At 44.1% G+C, this 14,343-nt stretch overlaps 1 protein-coding gene across 2 annotated transcripts in view; it reads left to right on the top strand.

The window, feature by feature from the left end:
- The window catches only part of LOC115471783 (golgin subfamily A member 4-like), a 178,193-nt gene that overhangs the window by 83,203 nt on the left and 80,647 nt on the right, over positions 1 to 14,343 (top strand). For both annotated transcript variants that reach the window (XM_030205611.1, XM_030205621.1), the window contains one exon: positions 5,935 to 6,018. In XM_030205611.1, the coding sequence (XP_030061471.1) occupies positions 5,935 to 6,018 (84 nt within the window). The remainder of the gene's footprint in view (positions 1 to 5,934; positions 6,019 to 14,343) is intronic.

Below are 14,343 nucleotides of genomic sequence, written 5' to 3' on the forward strand. Positions count from 1 at the left end.
TTTCCCAAATATGAGTCTGGCTGCTGTTTTTTGAGCGGTTTGAAGCTTCTTAATGATTTGTTCTTTACATCCAGCATAAATGGCATTGCAGTAATCTAGATGGCTTAGCACCATTGATTGTACTAGGCTGCGGAATACTTCCCTTGGGAAGAAAGGTTTGATCCTTTTAAGTTTCCACATTGAGTAGAACATTTTTTTGCTGTATTTTTCGCATGATATTCAAGTGTGAGATTTCGGTCGATTGTGACTCCCAGAATTTTTAAGCTGTCTGAGACCGGGACAAGTAGATGCATAGAAAGTGTGCATCTATTTTTACATTACCAGTGTGTACTCCTAGGGAAGTACTTTATTTACTTGATAATAATCAAAGATTTTTTGGCCAAAAAACAAACATCAAAAATTGCATCTCGGTTTATATTTGAGCCTTCCCCTGCTCCCCCGTGGTATCTGGTCTACCTCTCCTTTCTTTCTTCCCTTCCTCCCCCGTGGTGTCTGGTCTACCTCTCCTTCCTTCCCTTCGCTTCTGACTGAGCTAAGTGTTGGGGGGAGTCACACAGGCTTTAAAAAAAAAAATTAAATATGGGCTAAATGATGATGAAACCAGCACCAGTTTAATCTTCAAAGTGCATTGAAGTGAGACATTGTAGTTTTACTGTGTTTGATGTCCCATTTTATTCACATACAGCGCCTTTTCAGATAGGTCATGGATGTGTGAATATCAATGTGTTTCAAAAAAGTGCAGAATATGGGACATATGTATATGCAAGTAAAATCAGCATATCTTCTCCCACCCCTCCCCCTCTCCAACAAAGAAGTATTAAAAGCGGAATAAACGTACAGCAGATAAACGTGCATCTCACAAAATACAGCTATGGTACACGTGCAAATTCAGAAGGGGCGTAAAGGAAGCTAAACACACAGAAAGCGGGCCCACATAGGCAAACACCTGCCTGTCTGTAATTTTCTTGCCCGGAACTATTCTTTGATGGTTCCAGCCCTGTGTACTTGTACTGATTTTTTTTTTTTTTAATTTCCTTCTAACATCACATTTCTAGGACTAAAGGATCCTTATTTTCTTTGTTTTCCATCTTTCTCAGGAGTTCATTTTAAGATGATTTTGGATAGATCAGTTTAACAGGCAGTTCAACTTTACCTAAGGATCTGAGAAGTATAAGTTCTTATACTTTTATTCCAGAGAATTTAAAAACATTTATTTAGAAAGTTTCTATTATTTTTCTTTTCCACTTTTTTTTTGTTATACAGTTTGAACCAAATTTAGGAGTTGATGGAATACAAAAGCCATATTACATTGTATTATATTATATTATGTCATGGTGCAGAGCGAGCACATGCTGGTGATGATGGAGTGACAGATTCGCACACTGACTTGCAGAATGGAAATACTGTGTGAGAGAAGATTGGCTGGTGCTGGACTGGGGGGGGGGGGGGGGGGGCATCTCTACAGCTATCCTACTGCATACACTAGTGAGTGTTCACTTCCAGCCATACCCATGGGTGCGGGAAAGCATCAGGCCATGAGAACTGCCTGCAACAGGCCTTTCCATTACGTCCCAAGGATCAGTCCAGACAAATGGGTTGTGACCATCCGCCAGCAGGTAGAGAGAGAGTTGTGCCTCATAAGCTCCTGCGCTTAGTAACCTAGCCAGTATTCGCTATCTTCAGCAGGCGGGATAGTAGCTCCTGTGTGCTGTGGTGACTTTTGTGTGGCCTCCTGTCCTGCTTGCAGGTTCAGTTGAGTTTGGGGTTGAGAATATCCTGTGCCTCAGATGTAAACATATTGGTCTAGGTTCCTTCCTGCTCCCCTGTTTCTACATTCTACCTCTTTATTTCAGACTTCCCTTCTCTTTTTCTCCTGCCTCTAAAAAACTTAAAAAAAAAAAAAAGCAAGCAACTACTGTGGTTCTTTTTGAGAGCACTTGTGCTGTGGGAAGATTGTGGTGTTTCAGTGCCTTGGAGGTTATGAGACTGGCTCTTTTCTGTGATTATATTTATTATTCTCTATGTCTGAGGCTATTAAATGTTGTGCGCAGTGCTGGGGGGGGGGACGACTCTCGGCTGCTGGTTCCTGCACGCTTTGCTTTACTTTACTTCTGTGGACATGTTGCTTTTGCCTACTTTGGCCATTAGTACTCTGTCTCCGGGAGTTCAGTCTGGCCCCACTCTGATGGTGGTTTTGTTGTGCTCAGCGCCAACTGCTCCTGTACTCCGCGAGGCTTTAGTGACCATTTTGCCAGTGGGTTCCTCGCCCGCTACCATGTCCCAGGATGTTGTTTTTGCGGCCTGAATTTGTTCTTTATTACATCAGGCCTTGTTATTAAAGTCATCTCAAGCTGCCTCTCCTTCTTCCCCCTCACGTTGCTTTTTAGTTCCTAAGAAACAAAAACTTTCCATTTCACAGGATTTGGAGAATGTTCCTTGTCGGGACTCAGAGGAGGTTTTATCTGTGTATTCTAACTGTCCTAGTTCTGCTGGTGGCCATGACTTTGACATGTAAGAGTCAGATGGGGGTTGTGATCCTACTTGTAACTAGGCTGTTTTTGAGAGCGGAGTTGCCTCTGTTGATCACAAAATCTATGGAGGCTTTACACATTTCTTCCCCTGCTTCTCCGTCCTCTGGTCCTGCTGCATCTATTATGTCAGGTACTAAGACGCTTTCTGTATCTTTCCATATTCATGAAGTTATGCAGGAGCTTATTGCAACTCAGTGGGAGACCCCTTATTCTAACCTCTGGCTAGTTTGCGCTGTTTCCAAATTATCCCCTTCTGCTCTCTGATTTAGAGCATTTTGCTCTGCCTAAGGTGGATGCCCTTATTACGGCGGTTACTAAACATACTACGATCCCTATTGAAGGCGGAACTACATTAAAGGATATGCATGGCCACAACAAGCTTGAGGCTTTCTTGAAGCTTGCCTTTTAACTAGCTGTGTTAAATTCTCAGGCAGCAATTTCTTCTTCTTTTGTAGCCAGGGCTTCTTTATCGTGGATTCAGCAATTGCCCATGTTGGACTCGCCTCCAGACTTTCTCTCTACCCTAGAGGCGGAGTTGCCCTATTTGTCAGATGCTCTTTATGATATTCTTCGAATGTTCTGTACTTTTTTGGGATCTTGCCAGGTATTTGTGACCTGGATTGGCCACTGTTGGAAACAGGATGCTGGGCTTGATGGACCTTTGGTCTTTCCCAGTATGGCAATACTTATGTACTTATGAAACCTTGATACTTCCTGCTTTTGTCAAGAAATGCATGTTTATGTATTCTGCAAAGAGCTGTGTAGATGTCTGTTCAAAATGACAGGCCTCGTAGATTTCTCCCACTGTGTACCCTTTAGAGATAGCCATTTCCAATTCTACAGTACACCATGTCCACACCATGGCATTCTTACTGTTGTCATAGGCACATTTATCCCACTGACTCGTTACTGTGCAGGTGCAACACAACAGGGACATGAACTTACCGTGCACCCTAAAGGGCAGTATGGGGAAAGAGTCCACGCAGGGGAAACACTGACTTTCACAAGCCCGGAGAAGGGGCCTAAGTTGTCATAGATGATTGAACCCTCTTATTGTTTTTTGGACCAGTTGCTCCAAGAAGTAGTCATTTATTGTGACTAGGAATTTTACCTCTCTAGATCTCCATGATGTAACATTTATCCAGTCAATATTGGGATAATTTTTTATTTATTTTTGTTACATTTGTACCCCGCGCTTTCCCACTCATGGCAGGCTCAATGCGGCTTACATGGGGCAGTGGAGAGTTAAGTGAAATCACACATTATTATACTATTGTCCAATCTGCAAGCTTTACTAATTTCTGTAAACATTTCTTGATTTGTCTGTTCTTTCTCTCCTGGAAGATAGTATACAGCCTTGACAGTATACTCCTTCCCATCACACATGGAATTTCTGTCCATAAGGATTCCACGCTGCTATCTGTTTAATATAGAACGTTTATTTTGTTTGATTCAATTCACTCTTTAACATATAGCACAACCCCCTCCAAATTTGATCCACTTTATCATTGTAATGTAATTTGTACCTTGATAACACACAGGGCGTATTTTCAAAGCACTTAGTCTTACAAAGTTCCATAAATTACTATAAAACCTTGTCAGTCTAAGTGCTTTGAAAATGTGTCCCATTGATTGTTCTCCTCCTTCCAGGTCTGTGAGTTGCCTGTTATCTGGGTCTAGGTCAGTTCCCACTGGACAGTTCTCACCCACCAATTCCCACCTAGGACAATTCCCACCACACCAGGGGCGACAATTCCCACCCAAAACAACCCCCCCACCCACAAAACACACTAGGACAATTAATCTCCCCAACCCCCTTTTACACATCCCTTTCCCCTTCCAGACATGCAGTTTATTTGGGGGGGGCAGTGCCCCTCCACACCCCCCCTAACTGCACCCTGCCTGCAAGTAAACTACAAAAAAAGATTTTAAATGCTCCTAAATAAATAAGTAAGTAAATAAATAGATAGATAGAAACTCTGAATTTTGCCCACAACATGTGCAAGGTATCCCTATAATAACCAGCCTCTCAAAATTGAATAAACTTACTTGAATGTGTGGCAGTGAGAGGGGAGTCACAGGGCACTTACTGAGCCAGGAAAGGGAAGAGCTGTGGGAGCTGCTGCTGCTTTGCTGTCTTTACTCATCTTGCTCGTGTCGAGTAGAGGGGCACAAGAGGGAGGGAGAGAGTGGGACACAAGGGAAGGTAAACCACCTGCCAGAACCGGAATTCCTTCGGGTACTGCTGGAGCCACTGCTTGCTCAGCTTGCTCGGGGAGGGAGGGAGGGGAAGAGAGAGAGACACAGACTTATCCAGCACTCACTGTGAGGAAGCACAGGATGCACCATCAAGACGCATTGCCAGAGGCACTCCACTACTCACCTTTCCCTCCTCCAAGCGAACTCCATTTACCACCACCCTCTGTCGTCTGTCCGTCAACCAGTTCCTAATCCAGTTCACCACTTCGGGACCTATCTTCAGCCCATCGAGTTTATTTAAGAGCCTCCTGTGGGGAACCGTGTCAAAAGCTTTGCTAAAATCTAAGTGGATTACGTCTATAGCATGTCCACGATTCAGTTCTGCTGTTACCCAATCAAAGAATTCAATGAGATTCGTTTGGCACGATTTCCCTCTGGTAAAACCATGTTGTCTCGGATCTTGCAACTTATTGGCTTCCAGGAAATTCACTATCCTTTCCTTCAGCATCGCTTACAAAATTGCCATCATGATGTTTCCAGTCACTGCATCCATATTGAGGGGATTCTAAAGAAATATTCTTAGCTTTATCAGCAAAACAAAGAGTGTTTTAGGCAAGGTTAATGAATGCATGTAATTTTGAGTTTGTGTTTTAGTGAACTTTGTGCTCACAATTTTTCTAGTTAGGAAAATGCCAGTTTTCAAATACTATGTAAACATTCTTCATTGGAGTATAATTGAATATCTTTTCTTCAAAAGTTGCCATTGGCATTTCATTTTAGCTTGTATTGTTTTTTTTTCCAGTTAATTAGCTCAGATTTATCTAACTTGATTTTTTATTTTTTAAGTGTTTTCAATTTTTGTTTCTTTTTTCCACTCAAGCATTGAAATAGTATGAGGCTATATATATTATCAAGAGCTTAAATATCAATTTCTCGGAGAATGTACCTTATAGTTGGAGTTCGAATAGTAATTTAGTTAATACATGGAGCGAGTGCCATCATTGATATGGGGGCTGGGGGGAGGAAGGGGGGATTGAGGAGAAAATGGTTAAACCCACTTTGGATGTTGATTTGTATTTCGTTGAACATATACAGCATGATTGGTTGGTGAAATTGTATAGTGAACTGTATTGGTGTATTATGCTGTAGTTTCAATAAAAACTGTTTAAACATAAATATTAATTTTTCTTAAATTGTTTGCCAGGACCTTCATACCACTGAAAAGACAAAACTGATCACACAACTACGTGATGCAAAGAATTTGGTGGAACAGCTGGAGCAAGACAAGGTAATCAAAAAGAATGTGCCTGAGGAAAAGGGCAGCAGGACGTTGTTTTTGGTTTTTATTTTTGCAGTAACTGTAATCCATGAAAGCGAGAAACTATGTACTTTTTGGTGCCAGTTGCTCCAGCTTATATTAGGAATTGTGTGTATGTGTATATTTATTTTCCATATTTATGTCCTGCTTTACACAAAAATGGGTTACAATCATACATAAAATAAACAAACAAACATGATACATCATAGTATTCATCCCTTCAGCATTCTCAGTCAGTTCCAGTCCTTCAGGTAACTATTTCAAACCAGTCCAAAATCATCCCTCTTGGAAGGCCTTTGTCAGTGGCATACCTAGCTTGTTGGCCACCCGGGGTGGGGCGCTTCTACACCCCCCCCCCCCAAAGCATGTCACCCCCCCACCTTTCCTCCTAGCAAGGGGGTGCGCAGAGCAGGTACGCTACTGGCCTTCATAAAACAATAAGTTTTTAGATTTATTTATTTATGGTTCATTTATACCCCACATTTTCCCACAAATGCAGACACAATGTGGCTTACATGAATTACAAAAGTAGAGAAGTACAACACATGAATTTTACAGTAGAATAAGGAGAGAACACTAACAAAAATTAGGGTGACTAAACAGCAGGATTAGTAATGGAGTAAGTTTTTTCAAAAAGGAACGTTTTCAACATCTTCTTGAAAAGGTGATGATCAGATTGAGATTTTAGGTTCAGAGGTAAAGCATTCCAAGTCTTCGGGCTGGAGTAGTGAAAAGAAGAGGCAAAAAGAAGCTTGTATTTGACACCCCGGCAAGACGGATAATTCTTAAACTGTTGCTTATTTGACCCAGAGTCTCAAATGTCTTGGAATTGTATTCTACATATGTGCACTGGCAATCAAAGATACTTGAGTGTGAGTATCAGCAAGCATAATGATATGCTGTACTTGCAGGAATACATAATTGTTTTGTATGTACAGATGTTAGGATTAGTGAGGTAGCAGTGTAGTACTGTGTCTGCTTGAGTGCACCAGAGAAAAAGAAAATCATGTATATATGGCAATCTGAGTACTTGTTTTTTAGCTTTGTTTCTTCCTGTTTGACCTTATTTCTAGTTCTCCTTTTATAAATATTTGTGTCTTCCACATTTTGCAAACAGAAGTAAGCAGTTTTTTTTTTATTTTTTAATTTTAATTTTTATGTTTTTTTTTTTTTAATATCTTGTTTATTGACAACTCAAATTATCCATAACATTAACAAGACAATGAACATAATCAACGCACCTTCTATGCTAATACAATCTCAATCTACAGATCTTTGAGCATTTTTCCCCTTTTATGTTCCCCCCCCCCCCCCCCTTGCCCCCCCCCCCCCCCCAGTTCCCCCCTCCCCTCCCTCCCCTCCACCCCACTTCCCTCCCTACTACCCTTCAGGAGTTCAATATTCTACTTCTTGCCACTGATGTCAATGTGTCCCAGTATGGAGACCAGATCTTGCAGTACATGTCTCCCTTTTCTGAAGATAAATCCGCCACAGATTTCCGTTCTATTGAGCACATCTGAATCATTAGCGAACGCCACTGGCTGACCGTGGGGCTCTCTGTCGATATCCATACCTTCAGGATGGCTTTCTTCCCCATTAAACTAGCTCTTTGCAGGAATGCCCTCGCTCCAGTTGGCGCCTGTCCTTGAATTGAAAAGATGTTAAATAGCTGTCTTGGGGAATGGAGCCATTTAATGTGCCACATTGCAGATACGTGTTCTGCTAGCTGCTTCCAAAATCTGTGAATTTTGGGGCATGTCCAGAACATATGTCCCAAATGTGCATTAGCCAGCTCACACTTTGGACATGAGTCTGTCTCCCTTAGCGTGGCCCTGTAAGCTCTATGCGGGGAGATGTATAGTCGGAGAATAAATTTGTATTGTGTCTCCTGCCAGCTTACGTTCTCTGTTAATTTGTAATTCCTCTTTAAACAGGATTCCATTTGTTCCTGAGTAACATGAGTTCCCAGTTCTATGCTCCACTGCTGCGCCAGATTGGTATAGTCCTCTTGTTTAGAGTGTTCTCGTAGGTGTGCATGAAAGTATGCCAACGGGATTCGAGATTGGGCATCTAGTCCAAGCATAGCATTGTAGTTTTCCCACGACTCCTTCTTCAAGGCCTGCCTCGGCAGCGATTGCACATAGTGTTTTAACTGAAGGTATGCAAAGGTATCCCCTTTTTCCAGCTTAAACTCTGCGCAAAGTTCTGGGAGGGGCTTTATCTCGCCTTGTTCATCAATTACATGGTACACATATCTCATTCCCTTCCCTGCCCATATCTGAAAGGTTCTGGAGGTACTTCCCACTGGAAATTCAGGATTACCTCGAATGGGGAGCAGGGGGGAAATACACCTGTTAAGACCAAAGTATTTGCATAACCATTTCCATGTCAGTCTCAGTGGCTGGAATATAGGGGACACTGGGCCCAACCTCAGCACCCCCCCCGCCGAAGCATGCAGCCAGCTCGCAAAGTGCCCTCCTCTAAACCATTGTGTTTCTACTTGTGTGCTGGAAAAGAATTGAGTAGACCTAAACCAGTCCGAGAGATGGCGCATTCCACTTGCTACCGAGAGCAAACGTAGATTCAATAGTCCCAACCCCCCCTTGTCCCTGGGAAGCATTGCTCTCTTTATGGACATGCGTGCTCGTTTACCCTGCCATAAAAAGTGATTAAGTTGTTTCTGCAGCCACCTCTCGTCCCCGGCTCGTAAATACATGGGTATCATCTGGAATGTGTAAACCCAGGCTGGAAACAGGATCATATTATAGAGGGCTACCCTCCCCATCAATGACACGGGAAGGCCCTGCCAGCTGTGTAATGCTCTACCCAATTTGTCTTTCAAATGGTTCATATTAGATGAGTAAAGTGCATCTAGATTTATTGGTATGCGCACTCCAAGATAAGTCACCTCCTCCCGTGCCCATTGCAGTGGGAAGGGTCCCTGCCACTCCGTTCGCATTTCCACCCTTGAGGGAAGAGCTACCGATTTTTTGGCATTTAAAGTGAAACCGGAGTGAAACCCAAACTCATCTATGACTTCCAAGAGCCTAGTTAAAGATTCCTGTGGCCTGGTCAGAGTCAAAAACACGTCATCCGCAAATGCTAGTGCCTTTACCATCTGACCCGGCAACTGAACCCCAGCCACCTCTGGGTCCGCTTCAATCGTACAGAGCAATGGCTCTAGATACAGTAGGAACAGTAGGGGTGATAGAGGGCAACCCTGTCTTGTGCCCGATTTTATTTCCAGCACTGATGACTTCATACCGTTTACCAACACTCGGGCAGTTGGCGTCTCATAAAGGGTTTTAACTGCTTTTAAGAACCAATCCTCTATGCCCACATGTTCTAACACTTGATATAGGTAGTTCCATCGCACCTTATCAAATGCTTTTTCAGCATCCAGACTCGCTAACAAAAGCGGGGTCTTTGCTAATCTGCATTGTGCAATACTTAGTAAGACTTTCCGTACATTTAACACTGATTGTCTGCCTCTCACAAACCCCACTTGATGTTCTTTTATCAGAAATTGCATATGTGGTGCCAGACGATCTGCCAAGATTCTGGCCAATATTTTTAAATCCACATTAATGAGTGAAATTGGCCTATAGGAATCTACCCTGTCTGCTGGTTTGCCCGGCTTGGGGATCAAGGTTATCCATGCCTCATTTTCCCCTGGTGTTAAGTGACCTCTCCCAACCACCGCTTCATAATACTCTATTAATGGCGCACTAAACTGGCTAGGGAGTAGCTTGTAATACTCTGCCGGGAATCCATCAGGGCCCGGTGCAGAGTTCAGTGGCAGGGTCTTGAGCACCTGCTGTATTTCACGGGCCTGCAGTGGACCCGAGAGCGCCTCCCGGGCCGCCGATGGCAATCTGGGGAGACCTGAGTCTTCTATGTAATCCCGTGCTGCCAATTCTTCCTGGTCTCCCTCCCCTGCATACATTTTTGTAAAATATGAATGAAATGCTTCAACTATCTCCCCCGGCCTGCATAGTCCAGAGCCCGATGGGGATGTTATTGATGTTATTAACCGTTTTTGTGTCTGTGAGTGTGCCACCCTGGCTAACAGCTTCCCTGTTTTATTCCCGAAGCGGCAAAAGTGCAACCTACGTGCCAACAAATGTTTTTTAGTTTGTTCATGGATCAGAGAATTCAAGGCCACTGTCGTTGCTGTCAGGGCCTCCCTATGTTCTCTGGTTGGATTCTTTAAGTATTTACCCTTTGCCAGCTTTAGCTCCCTTTCAAGATTTATAATACCCGCAGAAATTCGTTTTTTCCTAGCGCTCATGTATGCTATAATTTCCCCCCTTATTACAGCTTTTGAAGCTTCCCACAGTACTGTCGGGGACTCACAGGAGGCCGCATTTATTTCCCAGTAGCTGTCCCATTTTTCTTTTATATGTTTGCCAAATTGTTCCTCACTGTATAGATAGGAAGGAAATCTCCATGTGTAACCTGACTCCCCGCAACCTCCCTGCGTCAGATCTATCCATATTAATGAGTGATCTGAGATCGCCAAGGGTCCCAGTTCTGCCTTTTCCACTTTAAAAAATATCGACTGGGTCACTAAAATGTAATCCAGCCTCGACCATGATTGGTGCACTTTAGACTGGTGGGTAAAGTCTTTCACAGAGGGGTTCAGGAGTCGCCAGGGATCCACTAATGTTAGCGCTTTGCAGAGTTCTGGTAAGCTACTACTGACCCCCTGCCTATGCCCGACCCCGGTCCTATCCAGTTGTGCGTCCATGATGTTATTAAAGTCTCCTGCCCATATCCAGGGAGCGTCCGCGTGTTGCATACCTAGCGCTATTAATTTTTGGAAGAAGGAGGGGGAAGGGGAGTTAGGACCATATACATTACATAAGTGGTAGTTTTGTCCCTGAATGTTAAGTCTGAGCAGCAGGATCCTCCCCTCAGTGTCTTTGTATATTAGCTTGGCCGAGCACTGGAGGCCCTTTTTTATCAATATTGCCACCCCACTCCGCTTAGTCTCTGCTGAAGCATAGTGACACTCCCCTACCCATTGTTGTTTCAGCTTTTCATGTTCCCCATCTGTCAATTTAGTCTCTTGAATGCAGGCTATGTCAGCTTTATGGTGCTTAAGGTGCCCTAGTATCTTTGATCTCTTTATTGGGGATGTTATACCGGATACATTCCAGGATATTATGCGAGTAGTGTATTTATGTGTCAGTATTACCTATTGTCCCAATCCAAGTGTGCACCTGCATGTAATTCCCCGGGAGCCCAGCCCTTCTCCCTAGGGATCTTTGTCCTCCTACGGTCTCCATATCTTCCCATTCTCTCTCCATGACGGTCCCTTTCTGTGGCTCCTGACGGTCCCCTATCTCCCCCCTCCCTCTACTCCCCCTCTTTCCGCTCCCCCTACCCATCCCTCTCCTTCCCCTCCCCCTTCTTATCCCTTCCCCTTGCCCAAATACCAGAGCCCTCTCCCATCCGCAGTGAGGTTGGCTGGTAGGGGTCAATACACCAAGCGCCCTGGGGATCCCCGTCCACTACTTCAAACTTTAACAGTAAACACTAATATACCTTCATGCCCATGAGACTATTGTCCAGTAATCGTCCCGTGCCTCAATCTTTGGTCTGTTCGGTCTGTCAATTCATGATTCAGGTGGTTCCAAGCTGCTTGACCATGTCTCTGCCGCTGCTGCCTCCATGAATACCTGCCATCTATTGTTATATTTTACCCGCAGCGTAGCTGGGTATTGTAGGGTGAAGCGGATTTTCTTCTCAACCAGTTGAGAACAAATTTTTGAAAACTTGCGTCGCTTGGTTGCCAAGTCTGCAGAGTAGTCTTGGAAGATCCGAATTGGCTTCCCCTCAAATCTGGCGTCCTCTCTATTGGTCTTGTAAAGCTGCAACAGTTGGGCTTTCTGCGAATACTTGTGGAACTTCGCAATTATCACCCTCGGCCTTTCCGCATTCGGTCTCGCTGGTCCCACTCTATGTACTCTGTCCATGCAGATTTTCCCACTGTTAGCCACCTCCGGATATCGTGCCACCAACCATGTCTCCAGCGTAGCTGCTAGAGTTGCCTCCGGGATTGATTCTGGGAAGCCCACGAACTGTAAGTTCTCGCGCCTTGCTCTATTCTCTAGGTCCTCCAGCTTTCCATGCTGAGACTGGACCAGTGCTTCGAGGTGCTCTATTTTCTCATTTTGGGCCTGTATCGTGTCTTCAGTGTCCGAGACCCTAACCTCTAGCTCGCCTGTACGGCGCTGCAACTCTGCTGTGTTCTGAGCGATTCCTGCTATTTGTTCCGAAAGTTGCTGGAAACGCGAGTCCAGTGCATTGACTACTGCCTCTGTTATTTCGGCCAGGAACTCCGCGGAGGCTGTTCGAGGCGGCGGGCTGGGCGCCAGTTTGTCCTCGCTGGCTTTGGCGCGGTCCGCTCCTTTTCGCGACGCTTTTACCGACATTCGGGTCGTTGGGGCAGATAAATACTTGTCCATACGAGGCTGCACACTTTCACCCCTTTTTTTCTCCGCAGATAGTGTCGGGTTTCAAGCCTCACGGGCATTAAAGTGGATCGGGTTCCCTCCACGAGCTAACCTGCGTCCGCTGTCGTTCACAGCATCACGTGACCCCCCTTTAATTTTTATGTTTAAACGTTTTTTATTGATACTACAGCAGAATAAACATTGCCATACATATCTCAGCACACAACTCGCATCAAACTTTGAGATAACTAGACAACAAAGTACTAACCATTTATTTATTTATTTTAGCGCATTTATATCCCACATTTTCCCACAAGCGCAGGCACAATGTGGCTTACAATAGTGCATGAAATAGTACAATAAGAAAGATAAAACATAAGATGACAGAATAGACAGAGAAAACATAGGGGGGGTAAAAATGTTCGGCAGGGGCCAGTGGATCAGAACCTCCCGCCAACCATCAGCAGGAGAGTCAAATGGCTGGGCTCGGCAGGGAGTAGGCTTTTGAAAATAGGAATGTCTTTAGGAATTTTTTGAAGAGATGATGGTCGGGTATCCCCTTTAATTTCTTCTGCAGGTCGTTCCAAGATTTTGCACTGGTAAACGGGAAAGTCGAAGCAAACATACGCTTGTATCTAACTTTCCTACTGCTGGGATAGTGAAGACAGAGGAAGCGATTAACATTGTTTCCCCCCCCCCCTTTTTTTTTATAACTGTCCCCTCCAACCTCCCCTCCCTCCCCCCTCCTCCCCTCCATCTCTGCTTTTTATCCAACAACCCAGTCAGCCATAGGTGTTTATGATAATACAATCTCAAATAGATATAACTGCGGCAGAGTAGGTCAACTAGGAGGCCCACTAATTGGGCCTTCGGCAGTCTGCTCGCGTACACTTTCTACCCCCTCCCCCAAGTTTTTTTTTATTTTTAATGTTTATATAGAGGCATATTTTCAAAGTACTTAGGGCCCTGTTTACTAAGCCACGCGCATTAGTGTTTTTAACGTGCGCTGTGTAGGCTCCCACAATATTCCTATGGGCGCCTACACAGTACACGCTAATTTTGTGCACATTCTAAAAACACTAGTGCACCTTAGTAAACAGGGCCCTTAGATTTAAAAACTTACATATTAGCCTATGGATATTTGTAAGTCTAAATGCTTTGAAAATGGGCCCCATAGTGTCTGTATATCAGGCACCTTATTTAATAAAAAGATACAGAAGATAAGAGGGCTATAATAATTAAGGGAAAGATGCCATAGAAAGAGATTTTAAATTTGAACTTCAGGGAAGGTGGGGAGAAATCATATGTCTTGGAGATCAGGAGGAACATAATTCCACAGAAATGAAGAAGAAGAGAGAAGACTCAAAAACTGTGACATAACCTGTTTAAAGGGAAGAAGAGCCTGACTGACAAAATGGGCCAAGCAGGAAGGGACAGAGCAAGAGATGAAGGATGGTATTAGAGTGGGGTGGAGACATAGATGCATTTTAAGGTTAGAATGATCACAAAACTTTAAGGGAGCCAGTGTGGAGGACTTGCAGCAGTGGTGTTTCATGAGAATATCAGAAACAGTGGTATTTCATGAAAATATCACAGTCTGATGGAGAAGGTAGACAGCAGAGTTCTGGGACAGAGGGAAGTTATAAGAAAGCTCACCCAGCAGCATATTTCATACATAAGTACATAAGTAATGCCACACTGGGAAAAGACCAAGGGTCCATCGAGCCCAGCATCCTGTCCACGACAGCGGCCAATCCAGGCCAAGGGCACCTGGCAAGCTTCCCAAACGTACAAACATTCTATACATGTTATTTCTGGAATTGTGGATTTTTTC

The sequence above is a fragment of the Microcaecilia unicolor genome, chromosome 1 (genome assembly GCF_901765095.1).
Source record: "Microcaecilia unicolor chromosome 1, aMicUni1.1, whole genome shotgun sequence".
NCBI lineage: Eukaryota > Metazoa > Chordata > Amphibia > Gymnophiona > Siphonopidae > Microcaecilia > Microcaecilia unicolor.